The following is a 13,675-nucleotide window of genomic DNA, read 5'->3' as shown; positions in this document are numbered from 1 at the left end:
TCCAAAGCATTGGAGGCAGCAGTATCAGAACAGCAGACTTTACCAGACCAATATGGTGATTGGTTTCTGTGGAAGAGAGACATGGAAAAGACTGACCATATTTTGTCTAGGCAAAAGTGGTGCAATCAATTCTCCAAGGTCCGACTGTTTGTTCACAGTCTGGGCTGGGGCCTGGCAGCCATTGCTGCACTAGGGGTCATCTTTCCCAGTGGTAAGCATCATTGTTATCTAGGTGAAGGCATTGTGGGGTCCCATAGTCTTCTTTGGAGACCTTAGGTTACTGTTAGGATCTCAGAGTCTCTGTATGATACAAGCTATTTAAATTTTATTTCAAATGCCATTTTTATAGATCTCTGAAGTGTTTAGGGCTGTTTAGGTATCTCTGATTAGACAGACTTTATTTTAAATTACTTGTTTTAAGCTTTGAAACATATATAGGGGACTAAATAAGGCTTATCCCTGCATTTATATTAGGAGGTTGAGGATGGCTGATTATTAACTTGTATTTTGAACAGACCAGAATTATATACAACATTTTTGTCAGATTGCACCTTTAAATTAATGATTTTAGCAGAGACAATGAGACTAAAATCTAAATATTAACAACATGAAACATTTTATAAGCATATATGTTTTATAGCCTAATTTAATGTAGCTGATGCTTTTGGTGACTATCACTTGGCATTGGTGTTTTTTTCTTGTAACTTTTTTTTGGGGAGTCTAGTCCCAGCTTTTCCCAGTGGTAACTGATATTCTTGTGTATCAATATAGAACAGCATAAGACAGTCTTTAATATTATCTATATCAAAAAGACATTTAAATTTTTGCAAACCCAAATCTAATGACCAGAGCGCAGAGAAAAATCACAAGTACAAAACTTATAATTATCAAAAGCTAATTCTTTTTTTAATTTTTATTTTTTCATTCAAGTATTTACATTTCCTTCCCTCTTCCCAATCCCGTCCTGCTCCCCCAAACCCCCTCCTCCCCCTTCCACCCTGCTTTGAGTGGGCAGGGAACCCTGCGCTTTAGGTAGTCTGAGGCCCTTGCCCCTACATCCAGGCCTAGGGAGCTGTGCATCCATATAGACTAGGGTCCCAAAAAGCCAGAACATGCAAAGGCTAATTCTTTAACAAAATAATCATACAAATTTTCCTAAGAAATAAACATGACATTTTAAGAAAACAAAATTGAATTAACCATTAAACATTTAGGTACAAGAAATTACAGCAAACATCTTTTGGCCTCTTATAATTTTTTTTCTTTTGTGAATTTTTATGTAACATTTGTAATTTTTATAACTCATATTTTTTTCTGGGGAAACAAAAACATTTTTAGACATAATATATCATTGACATTTATTTTAAAATCAACATTTTTTAAAGTTACAGGTTAGTATAATTTAAAACTTCTTATAAGCAATATCAGGACAGGAAAGGGTTAAGACAGGAAACTGCTGGCCAGCACAAGAGACCTTGAGTGTTATCATACTGAAGAACTTGGGTTAGAAAAGAAAAGAGGCCCAGAGAGTGTCTTTGGCTGCCAAAGCTTTTTTAAAAGAGTTTTTGTTAACATTTTTTTTTGCCCATGATCTCAGATACTCTGTTTTACATTTACCCAGTTTTTAAATTACATGCAGTCAATTCCCTGCCACCCACATGCATGTCCCTCTCTCCTGTCTAAGGCAAAGACCCTCAAGATTCAGAGAGAGAACAAGGGAGAGGGGGCTGCTCTGTTCTGCTGCAGCCAACCTCTCTCAGTCACTAGCTCCACCACCTTATGAAGGTGACATTCCTCTGCCCTCAACTGGGTGCATGATGACTTTGCCTCCTGATCTGTCCCAGGTGCCCCTGCTCCCTGGCCTTGGAGCCCTGTAGGCCTCAAAGATCCTCTGACATAGAGATGGGTCACAGGAAGAATGCTGCACCTCTTCTGACTGGCAGGTCACCTGGAGGGCATGATGGTTACTGAGGCCTGAGTGGCAAGAACACCTTCCAAAGGGCTATAGTGTGCTTAAAGACACAGCACAAGGGTTTCTGGCCATTCTTTCTGCTCCCCATCAAAGGCCTTTTCTAGATCTGCCAAGATAAGGATTTCAATATCACTTGTGCCTGTCTCCGGTAGCAGACACTGTCATAATCTTGTACTCCTTAGGAACTTTGCCTTCTTCCTCCAGGACACAGCGTGACTAGCTAGCTTGTACAGTACACTATGCTAAGTGGATGCAGTGATTTCCTGTCCTACATGTAGAAGGCAGCCCAGACTATTAACAACTAAAAGAGTTTTAAGATCATAAAAGGAAATGTTTGTTGTGTGATTTCATGCTGAGGTCAGATGAACAGAAGGTACATTTTACCAGGTTGTCACAGGGATTTCAGACAACCATGAGAAAACAGCAGGAACCAGATCTCAAAAAGATCTTTCCCCCACTAGAAGGCAAGGTGATGACTCCATGGCTTTTTGAGTTTTATTCCTGAAATTCAGAGCAAATTCTAGACAAATGAAAAATAATAAAGAGAGTAGTGTTCATGAAAATTTGAATACGTAGAGAATAATAAAGCCACGAAGAATGTCTTTATGTGTACTGATGTTAGCCAGCAGTTCTTCCTGCATGGACTGGTGCATAAAAACATGCAGCTTCATTATTCAAGATTCTCTACATAAACAGGACTGGAAGAATGAATCTCACCCTTTTAGTAGAAAGTGCGCTTATTTGAAAGTCTCACAAGCTGTGGTCCAGGTCATCATAAAAATAGCTGCCCATCAATGGAGATTGGAAGAATCCAGTAGATTACTTCACAGTCTTTGGTCTAAGATCAGGTGAAGAACCCAGTAGGTGTTCCATCCATGAGGCTCAATGTCTCAGCTGGTTTTCAGTATACACCAAAATTCCAAAGAAGTCCACTCAAATGCTGGTAATCTAATGAACTTGATTTTCAGAGCCTGATCCCAGAGCAAAAAGAGTGCTTATTTCTTTAATATCCTTTCTATATGTCAGCTGCTACAAGAAGGTGAGATCTAGGGTAAAAATGGATCATATTCTTTGTTTGTTTTTTTTTTGTTTGTTTGTTTGCTTTTTTTGTTTTCGTTTTGTTTTGTTTTCATTGGTCTTTTTAAGACAAATTTGTCTGTGTAGCCCTTAAACTCATCCTGTTGGCCAGACTGGTCTCAAACTCAGAAAATCCCAATTCGTCAGCCTCCTGAGTGATAGTGTTAAATGTGTGCACTGCCACCAAGCAGCTAAAAATGGAGCTTTCTGGGAGGTAATCGTGCATGCCTTTAATCCCAGCAGTTGGGTAAAGAGGCAGACAGATCTCTTTGAGTTCAAGGCCAACTGACTCTACAAGAGCTAGTTCCAAAACAGGTTCCAAAGCTACAGTGAAACCCTGCCTCATAAAAAACAAAAACAAAAACATAACATAAAACAAAAAATAAAAAAAAAGCAAATATGGAGCTTATCACCTCAGATGATCCATATGAATGAAGGGTTTACCTTTTCAAAACCTTTAATGAAGTAAAATCCCTCTCAGGTATAATCAATTCTTTGTGTAGTCAATAATCCCAGAAGTAGTCAGTTTGACTACCAAGAATAGCCATCTCAAGAGCCAAGACAGAGAAATGAGAAAATTTTGTCCCTGCAGGAGACATAGAAAGCAGTCATTTTCCTAACAAAGGAAGCATGGAGATTTTACAAAGGGAGTCTAAACATATACATGTAATATTCTCCCTCTTCTTAAGCAGTCTCAGTTAACAAATCTAGTTCTGAACATGATCACAATGTAAAAGCAAGACATTTAGGACATTCTAAGCTCAGACATGCAGAAACATATATAAATTATAAAAATGGTGGAAAGAAATGCCTCTGCAATGTTCATATTTTACAATAAGGTCTTAGTTGAAAATTCAGTAATTGACAAGGTGAAAAGTCAATTGTCAACCTTGATTTTTTATCTAAAATGTAACTGTACCAACACAATAATTTTTACATACACAAAAGATAGACAGCACAAAACCAGAAAACTTCAAGATAAAGTCACCTAACAGCACTGAATACTGTGCTCATAGAAAAATAGTTATGATGATCTCTCTGAACCTCAGAACAAGGCTGCTTTTACTCTGATGAAGCTGCTTAGGGAGGACTTGGCTGCTTTCATGCAACACAAGAAATACAGGAAGATCACTGTGGGTTTTAAAGCATGTACTACATAGTCTACACATAAACACACACACACACACACACACACACAGAGAGAGAGAGAGAGAGAGAGAGAGAGAGAGAGAGAGAGAGAGAGAGAGAGAGAGGGAGGGAGGGAGGACAGAATGACATACAAGAAATGAATCACTGGAAAATTAGGACAACATAGTATTCACAGTGGCAAAGACAGGGGTTAGGTAGGCATGAACTCAACAATACGGACTTGCATTCACAATGGTTGATGAGACTAAAGCTGCTGCTGATTGCCAGATGACCAAACTGTAGAGACCAACATTGAGCCCCAGACAAGATGCTATTGCTGCAGTTACCAGCCATCAACCTACTGGGAGGTTGACTACTCTGCACAACTTCCTCGATGAAAAGGACAAGTTTTTGACTTAGGTTTGTATCCCACCTGGCCCCACAGCTCTTCAGTCAAAAAGAAGCACAAAAAGTTATGCTGATTTAAAATGCTGGCTTTCTGGGCCATCCTGCCAGGACAAACTCTGACTCTTGCAGACAGGCAGTCCGACTGAGGGTGGTCTGTGATCAGAATACCGCAGCTTGCTTGCTGGCAGGGACCTTGAAACACTGTAGAGTTGTGAGGATAAAAGTGGCTCTGGCAGTACCTCTGCCATGAGGCTGGAAAGCTAAGGAATGGACTGGATCTAGCCGTCAAAGCCATGGTTTTTATCCTCTCCTTAAAGACCCATGTAGTCAGAAAAAGAGAGATATACAGTAAAGAGAGATTCAAAGAAGAAAAAAAAACTCTAAATGGTTTACAGTGTGTTAAAAAATATATGCAGGATAAAAGTTAAAGTTCTTAAAGTAAAAAAAAGAGAGTAGTTGGGTGTGGTAGCACACACCTTTAATCCAAATGCCTGGGAGGCAGATCAGACAGGTCTTGGTGAGTTCAAGCTGTGGTAGTATACACCTTTGAGCCCAGTACTGGGGAGGCAGAGACAGAGGGATCTCTGTGAGATCAAGGGCAGCCTGGTCTACAGAGTTGTTCCAGAACAAAAATATTACTGAGAACCTGTCTCAAAAAGCCAAAAGTTAAAAGTAAAATTAAAAGAAATAGAGGTTGAAATAAAGCCTCATAAAGATGGAAAATATACAGAGAATCTTGATACTGTATGCTATTATGCTCTCTTTGAATTGTTTGCATGCTGAGGAAGGAGTAACAGCTGCTAAAAGATATTTGTTTATAAATGCTGCTGAAATTCAAAGATAGATAATTTGCACATACCTGGACATCAAATTTTGGATCTAAGTTTATGATGCTTTGGAAAAGTTCTTCTTTTGTTTTCACAGAGGATGAGACCCTGTGGATTGCTTCTATCCCAATATGGTATGATAGACCACACCCTCCTGAAAGGTTGCCCTGAACACCATCAGAAAATTACTTCACTCAACTGCCAACTGAAATGAACCTGGTAGACAGGTTTTACCATGAAAGACCTGATTAGCAGCACCCCTATACAGCAGAAAGAAGTTTGGAGAGAAATAACAACGTCCATTTTCCCAGATATTGTCTATAAATGTTCTTTTACATTTAAAGGGGGATATGATATAGATATGAATAATTTTCATTGGTATGGATTTTAAGGTCAAGCTTGTTATATGCATATGCATTTCTGATCCTAATTAAGGAATTGTGATTGTGTAGTTCATTTGAGAATGTAATGTCTAATTAGGAAATATAGATTAATAGATAATCATCTATAATAGTAAAGCTTGTAGTCATGGTAGTTAGACTTTCTAGATATATAGAGATATATTTCATTTAAATAGGCATTCTTCATATCTTTCCAAGACTATAGAATATGGCATTTAATGTCTTAATAACTTAGGGCTTTTCATGACAATGAGACATGTCTGCTACTGGCAGTACCAGCTACTTCAAGAGGAAGATGGGCCTTGCAGAGGCTCTTTATGGAGTTTGGTAGCCATTTGGGCAAGAAGCTGCTCTTTCCTGCACTGATGTATAAACTGGACAAAGAGAACCCACAGAGAGAGGACTGCTGAACTTGCCTAAAGGTGAGATGGTCTTTTGGGGTTGCTGATTCATGAAAGAGTCTGTGAGACATTCTGCAGGATACAAAAGAAGTGACTGAACTGTCTTTGAAATTTTCTGCTTCATGGAAATGTGTGCTGGATACTATGGGCCTGTAGGCCAAAGATGGATGCCCCAATGGTACAAAAAAACTTTGGGTGACTGTCCAGGCAGCGAGATGTCTATGTCTTTTCTAGAGTTTGGAAGTTGCTTACTTCTTGTTTACTTACATAGTGTTATATCCTTTCGAAGTCTTTGATGGCCTTGAAGAATGGTTAGTTGTAGTTATAGTTTTCGTTAGTTATGATGAAAGATAAAATGGATATAAATACTGTAACTGTAATTCTTGCTTGATAACTGCTTTGTTATATGTAATTTTACTACGTTAAAGTTAAAGCCTTTTTGTTTAAACAGAAAAAGGGGAAATGATGTTGGTGGGTCATCTGTGTATTTGTTACTTTCATTGGTTAATAAAGAAACTGCCTTGGCTTTTGAAAGGACAGCAGTTTAGATAGGTGGAATAGACAGAACAGAATGCTGGAAAGAAGGGAAGTGAGGCAGACGATGAAGCTCTAGCCCAAGATGGACATAGGCTAGAATCTTCCCGGTAAGCCACCACCTCATAGTGTTACACACATTAATATAAATGGGTTAATCAATGTGTGAGAATTAGCCAATAAGAGAATAGAGCTAATGGGCCAGGCAGTGTTTAAAAGAATACAGTTTCCGTGTAATTATTTAGGGGGTAAGCTAGTCCGGATTCAGACGAGAACAAAGCCTGCTGCTCAGAGAATGCAGCCCACAGCTCCTTTCACAGACACTCATTAACTGCTCTATTTTCTTTCTCACTCACTACTCAAGGTCAAAACTGGAAGGAGTTACAGGAGTGTTGTCCCATCATTGGGCAACAGAGGTAAAATTAGGTGTTCAAAATAGTTTTCATTTGCATAGAACGAACAAGCTTTAACTATAGTAGACATTGCTTTACACAGAAATCAATAACCAAGATAACTCTAGAGAAATGGAACCAAAATATTAATGACTTAGAAACATGAGAGAACAGAAAGAAATAGAGATAAGAATAGAAAAAACACTTAAGAAAGTGTTTGAAAATGATACCAAAAAGTGATTTTTTAAAGTGATGATAAAATGCACTTTTAAAAAAGATTTATTTATATATTATGCATATAGTGTTCTCCCTGCATGCATGCTTGCAGGCCAGAAGAGGGCACCAGATCTCATTTTACCTGATTGTAAGCTACCATGAGGTTGTTGGGAAATAAACTCAGGACCTCTGGAAGAGTAACCAGTGTTCTTTTCCACTGAACCATCTCTCCAGCCCTAATAATACACTTCTAAACTTAAATACAACATTTCTATATTGACTTTGAAAAAAGAGTAAACCCTTCCCCGAAAGAGAGGATGTTATTAATAAGAAATAGGTTGATGTTGCCCATATATTTATGTTGGCTGCTGAGATATGATCCTGACAAATAGAGTACAGTCAGTGGTCTGTTTCTCCAATCTCTGAGCTGACATAACTGTGTCAAGCAAGATAAACCATATCTGCATAGGATAGTTGCATTATTGCAAATTCAATGTTTTTTGGCTCAAGATAACCTTACCCATCTGTACAACCACACAATCTGTTCTGTGTTTATTCACATGACATTAATTAAAACATGTAGGTAGAGAAGCCATGGAGCCAGCCACCAGGTCAGACATGCTGAATCTTTTCCGGTAAGCCACCACCTTGTGGTGCTACAGATTATTAGAAATGGATTAATATCAAGATATGAGAGTTAGTCAGTAACTAACTCTCTAGAGATAATGGGCCAGGCAGTGCTTAAATGAATACAATTTGTGTGTTGTTATTTCTGGGACTAAGCTAGCTGTGCGGGAGCTGGGTCAGGTGAAAAGCAGGCCTGCCCGCAGCCCCTCACTACAGATGGCGCCAACGTGGATAACTGAATCCACAGAAAGCCTGAGAAAGCTTGGGAAAGAATAGAGTAAAGCATGTTTTCTTGGTGGCAGCAATTTCTCGGGTCTGCTCTGCTTGCTAGAGGCAAGCAAGCGCTCTCATCTAAGAGAGGCTTCCTGACTCAGCTTTAGCTGCAAAACCCTGCAGTTCTTTAAAGAGGTCCTGCCACGAAACACTGAAATGGTGTTGATGAAAAGCTGAACGCATGCTTTCCAGTTTTCAGCCATAGCAGGAAAAAAGCTGCGCTGTTTTAAAATGCTGGTTTTCTGGGCTGTCCTGCCAGGGCAAACTCTGACTCTTTCAGGCAGGCAGTCTGACTGAGTGTGGTCTGTGAGCAGAATGCTGCAGCTTGCTGGCAAGGACCTTGAAGCGCCATAGAGTTGTGGCAGTGAACACAGCTCTGGCTGGTACCTCAGCCACGAGGATTTAGCTGTCAAAGCCACGGCTTTCATCCTCTCTTTAAAGACTCCTGTAGTCAGAAAAAGAGAGATATATAGTAAAAGAAAGATTCGAAGTTGACATTTAAAGGGGGATATGATATAGATATGAATAATTTGCATTGATATGGATTTTAAGGTCAATTTTGTTATATGTATATATATTTCTGGTCTTGATTGATGTATTGTGATTGTATAGTTCATTTAATGGATAATCATTGATAATGTTAGTTTGATTTTGTAGATGTGCATAGATATATTTCAGAGAGACATTCTTCATATCTTTCAAAGACTACAGAACATGGCATTTAATGTTTTAATAACTTAGGACTTTTCATGACAATGAGACACGTCTGCTCCTGGCAGCAACAATCTACTTCAAGAGGAAGATGGGCATCGAAGAGGCTCCTTATGGAGTTGGTTAGCCATTTGGGCAAGAAACTGCTCTTGCCTGGACTGTTGTATAAACTGGACACAGAGAACCCGCAGAGAGAGGACTGCTGAACTTGCCTAAAGGTGAGATGATCTTTCGGGGTTCCTGATTCATGAAAGAGTCTGCGAGACATTCTGCAGGACACGGCAGATAGTGACTGAATTGCCTTTGAAATTTCCTGCTTCATGGAAATGTCTCTGGATATTATGGGCCTGAAGGCTGAAGACGGGTGCCCCAACGATACAGAGGAACTTTGGGTGACTGTCCAGGCAGTGAGATGTCTCTGTCATTTCTAGAGTTTTGGAAGTTGCTTACTTCTTGTTTACTTAGGTAATATATCCTTCTGGAGTCTTTGATGGAGTTAAAGAATGGATAGTCATAGTTATAGTTTTCCATTATTATGATAAAGATATAGTTATAAATATTGTGACTGTAATTCTTGCTTGATAACTGTTTTGTTATGTGTAATTTTACTATGTTAAAATGAAAGCCTTTCTTTTTTGTTTAAACAGAAAAAGGGGAAATGATGGAGGAGGGTTATCTGTCTATTGTGTTATTTTCATTGGTCAATAAAGAGACTGCCTTGGCCCCTTTAAAAAAAATGTAGGTAAAATACAAAATCACTGCCACTACCACAAACAGGCAATATTTTATAATGATGGCTCCAACAACTGATGCCACCACCTCATAGTGTTACACACATTAATATAAATGGGTTAATCAAGATGTGAGAATTAGCCAATAAGAGGATAGAACTAATGGGCCAGGCAGTGTTTAAAAGAATACAGCTTCCGTGTAATTATTTAGGGGGTAAGCTAGTCCGGATTCAGACGAGAACACAGCCTGCTGCTCAGAGAATGCAACCCACTGCTCCTTCCACAGACACCTTTCACAGGTGCCAAAGCTGTTTCACCTGAAGAGTACACAATAATTTTTTCCTCCTATTGTGGTTTGAAGACAGAGAGAATGCTCCATATGCAAATCCTTTTCCTCTGACTGCATTGAATAGTCAATTACATGACTCAAATATATAATTTTAAAACTGTGAGGTGGTATAATCATTTAAAAATTTTGAAGGAGAAGTATAGAGGACACTCAAGGTAATTGCACTGAAAACTAACAGACAGGGATGAAGGCCACTTGAGTCTAATTAGGAGAAGTTGTCTCAGAAACAACTTTTCTAACAGGAGGGAAATACAACTACTCTAGAATTAATATGCCTTTCCATTGAGGAATCACTTCACACATTTAGGAGATTAATACAGAAAAATCTCTTTAATGATGATATGCATTAATCTCTGGGTAATGCTCAAAGAGGAGATATCTTAGACAGATTTTGTATTCCATGTATGCTATAATCCTTAAGAGTCCTTTTGGCTCATGAACCAGATTATATTTTGAAAATTTAAATAGAAACAGGCAAACTGCCAGTCTGGACATTTAGGCAATGGGAGAGTTACACAGCAAAGATATTCCCAGAATATTTTCTTAAGTACAGCAGTGAGCTGAAAACAGCATGTCATTCTTCACTGACAGGGTTTTAATGTGAAGACCACAATGAATGAGAGAGACAGGGCAAGTAAAAGTTAAAAAGGAGAGAATGGGGAGCTATTTCAGTAGATACACCCCACCCCTAGAGGCTTCTTAAGAAAAATAGCATCTTGCTAGGCGTTGGTGGCTCACACATTTAATCTCATGACTCAGGGTGAAGAACCATGTGGTTGTCAGTGAGTTCAAGGACAGTCTGGTATACAGTGTGAGTTCCAGGAGAGTCAGAACTGTCCCAGAGAAACATTATCTTGAAAAAACAAAGAAGAAGAAGAAGAGGAAGAAGAAGAAAAAGAAGAAGAAGAAGAAGAAGAAGAAGAAGAAGAAGAAGAAGAAGAAGAAGACAAGACAAAGAAGAAAGGAAGAGAGAAAGAAAGAAAAGAAAAAATATTATCATATACTTCCAAGAAGGAAATGGAAGAAATATATGAATTATAAGACGTCAGTTGAAACTATCACACAATGAGAGAAGTTTAGGGGGAGGCTAGTCCAAGAACTCTACACAATATGTACACAGGGTATTTTGAAATATCTACTAAGTGCGTAGTTGCTTTGAGCTGACAACCAGAACTCCATATAGGGGAAAAACTATTTTCTCAAGATTTCAAGCAACTCCTCCACAAAGGCCTTGATATCAGGCCATTACCAGCTCTCCAAAGTACATTCCTAGTTTTACTGAAGGAGCTCTGCTTTATTATCAATACATCAGGTCCTTAGTGAAACTCATAAGGCTTAGGTCTCATATTATACTAGGTCTCCCAAGATTATACCTCTTCCCTGCCTGAGGTCCAAAATAAAATTTTTGATTAATCAGGCCAGTCCTTCACACAACAGTGTTTTACATTTCAAACACATGACACCTGCTGTCATATTGTCCATTTGGCAAAACTATGTTTTTCTCAATAAGAAAACTGGAACTTTATGGCTAATCATCCTTAAGATTGGTTGTGCCCCTGTAGTGTCTCATTGAGCAGCTTGTTAGAGGTCTGTTCTTTGATATGGGGATGGGCAAAGTGCCTGATTTCAAATCAGTGATGGCTTCTTTATAAGGGTTTGGAGCCACTGGACACTCCTGGTAAACCATGTGCACTCAAGCATTCTTATCTCTAACAGCCCTGATTAACATATTCTTATATTTTGAGCATTTACATGCAGTCTTTTCTGAGCTCCATTCTACTTTATGAGATTTAACTATTTCCTAATCATTGGTAAATCATTTATATCATTAATCCTACAGTTCTACAATATTAAGTTGGAAGTGTCATCCTAACCCCTGACATCCATCCCAGACCCATGGCCTGGAATTTGCTTTGGCCTGGACCCCAAACCCAGCATGCCAGGTCCTGACCCCTCTCACAGGTGTTTATGTGGGCTTCCAGCAAGGAACAAGAGGTTCTGGGTTTAAATGTGTTCCCCATTTTCTGTCTCTTCTGCCATGCTTTCAGCCACCTGAGAGCATTGCACTTAATAAACCATGGACATATTAATTTGATTTAATCTGTTTTATTTGGACTTTTGTGTGCCAGCAACGTGGCTTGTCATAGAATTTTTCCTAACATGGAGGTACCACCAAAGAGGTTCAGTTTTTCCTGTGGACTCAGTTCCCAGGACAATGCTGGAAATTGCCCTTCCTATACACTTACTCTACCAAGCGTATTGGCTTTACTTGGTGAGATCCCCTTTTTAAACTGCATGCAGGTAGGGATTTGAGGTGACCCATTCACTTTTCAGGCTTTTGATGAAGTCTCAGACAGGCCAAAAGCCTGGCACACACAGGCAGCAGGCCTCTTGATGAGATGCGATTTGGGAAGATCTCCCTGGCCAATTTCTCATGTACCCTGGTTTCCTGACTCAACACCACTCCAGTGGATGGACTTCAATGGCCTTGAGTCACAGGCCTGCATTTAAAGTGGGTTTCTTGTGATTCATAGCCAATGTCAAAATGCCTTTAAGCAGGAATTTATAAATGTTTTTAATTGAGAATATCCAACTTGAAGCAATTACGCTCCAAAATCCAAGCTTTTCTAAGCGCACCGTCATTCTTACCCTCCCCTTCTGCTTTTCTCTCTGTCTATTTGCAACCAAGCAACCAAGTGGCTGGCCACAATCCCTATTTCCGCCTTTTCTTGTCTGCTCATTAGTAGACAGCTCTCTTGTCCTATGTTCAAATGCTCAGGCTCTGTAAACAGTTCTCTCATCCTGCCTCCACTTCCATCTCTCTGTGTGCTTAGTCAAGGACAGATCTCTTCTTCTGCCCTAACTTCCATTTAGCCCCCTCCCACTTGGCTGCCTCCTTGCAGTTGGGACCTGGTTCTCAAGTTCCCCAACTTCCTGTCCCCTCTCCTGCTTATTCACAGACATCTCTCTCATGCCACCCGGTAAGCCCAGAAGATGGGCTCTGGCATGATTCTGATGTGCCCTGTCCCCTAAGCCACAGCATAGGCCAGACACTCAGCCTTGTCATTCACAGCTATGGCATAAATAACAAGGACTCTAAACATAAGTTTTATGTACATGTGTGCTTCCAAATTACAACAGCTCTAAAAATTTAGCTTATATGCCCAGTTTAAAATACCAGGTAATAGTACCTGGCTCTTGAGTGTCTTTAGAGATCTGAAATCGTGGCATTTGAACAACGAGAGCTTCTCACACATAGACATGTCAGATTTTGCAGCACCCTATAGCTTCTTCAAGAAGACAGAAGACCTGCTGTCTCCAGACTTGCTCAGGGTTTGGCAAAGTCACCCACACAGAAGCAAAAAGAGGCCTTGTACCACTCATCTTCTGAATGCTTCACCCAGGGAATGGATCCCCTCATCTTGGCAAGACAGTTACACTAAATCTTCCCCCTTACAGTAAAACCTTTAGGCCTTTCACACACAGCAGTTAATAGCAAGCACTGCTTCTAAGACTGATGTTCTCCAAGGACATGGAGAGGATTTGGGATTGCTTGCTAGCAAAAAGATGTCTCAATTTTGCTCATTAATTCCTCCCAAATCTGTCTGAAGGCATTTGACAACTCAAG

General features: G+C 39.6%; 1 protein-coding gene across 1 annotated transcript in view; it reads right to left on the bottom strand.

The window, feature by feature from the left end:
- Window positions 1–12,690, bottom strand: part of LOC148117675 (uncharacterized) — a 48,949-nt gene extending 36,259 nt beyond the window's left edge. The window contains 1 exon segment of the mRNA XM_087902364.1: window positions 12,655–12,690. Coding sequence (XP_087758490.1) covers window positions 12,655–12,690 — 36 coding nt within the window.
- Between the last annotated feature and the right edge of the window lie 985 nt (window positions 12,691–13,675).

This window comes from Myodes glareolus, chromosome 27 (assembly GCF_982192425.1).
Source record: "Myodes glareolus chromosome 27, mMyoGla1.1, whole genome shotgun sequence".
Classification (NCBI taxonomy): domain Eukaryota; kingdom Metazoa; phylum Chordata; class Mammalia; order Rodentia; family Cricetidae; genus Myodes; species Myodes glareolus.
The sequence above is the reverse complement of the archived record's forward strand: the minus strand, read 5'-3'. Positions and strand labels throughout refer to the sequence as shown.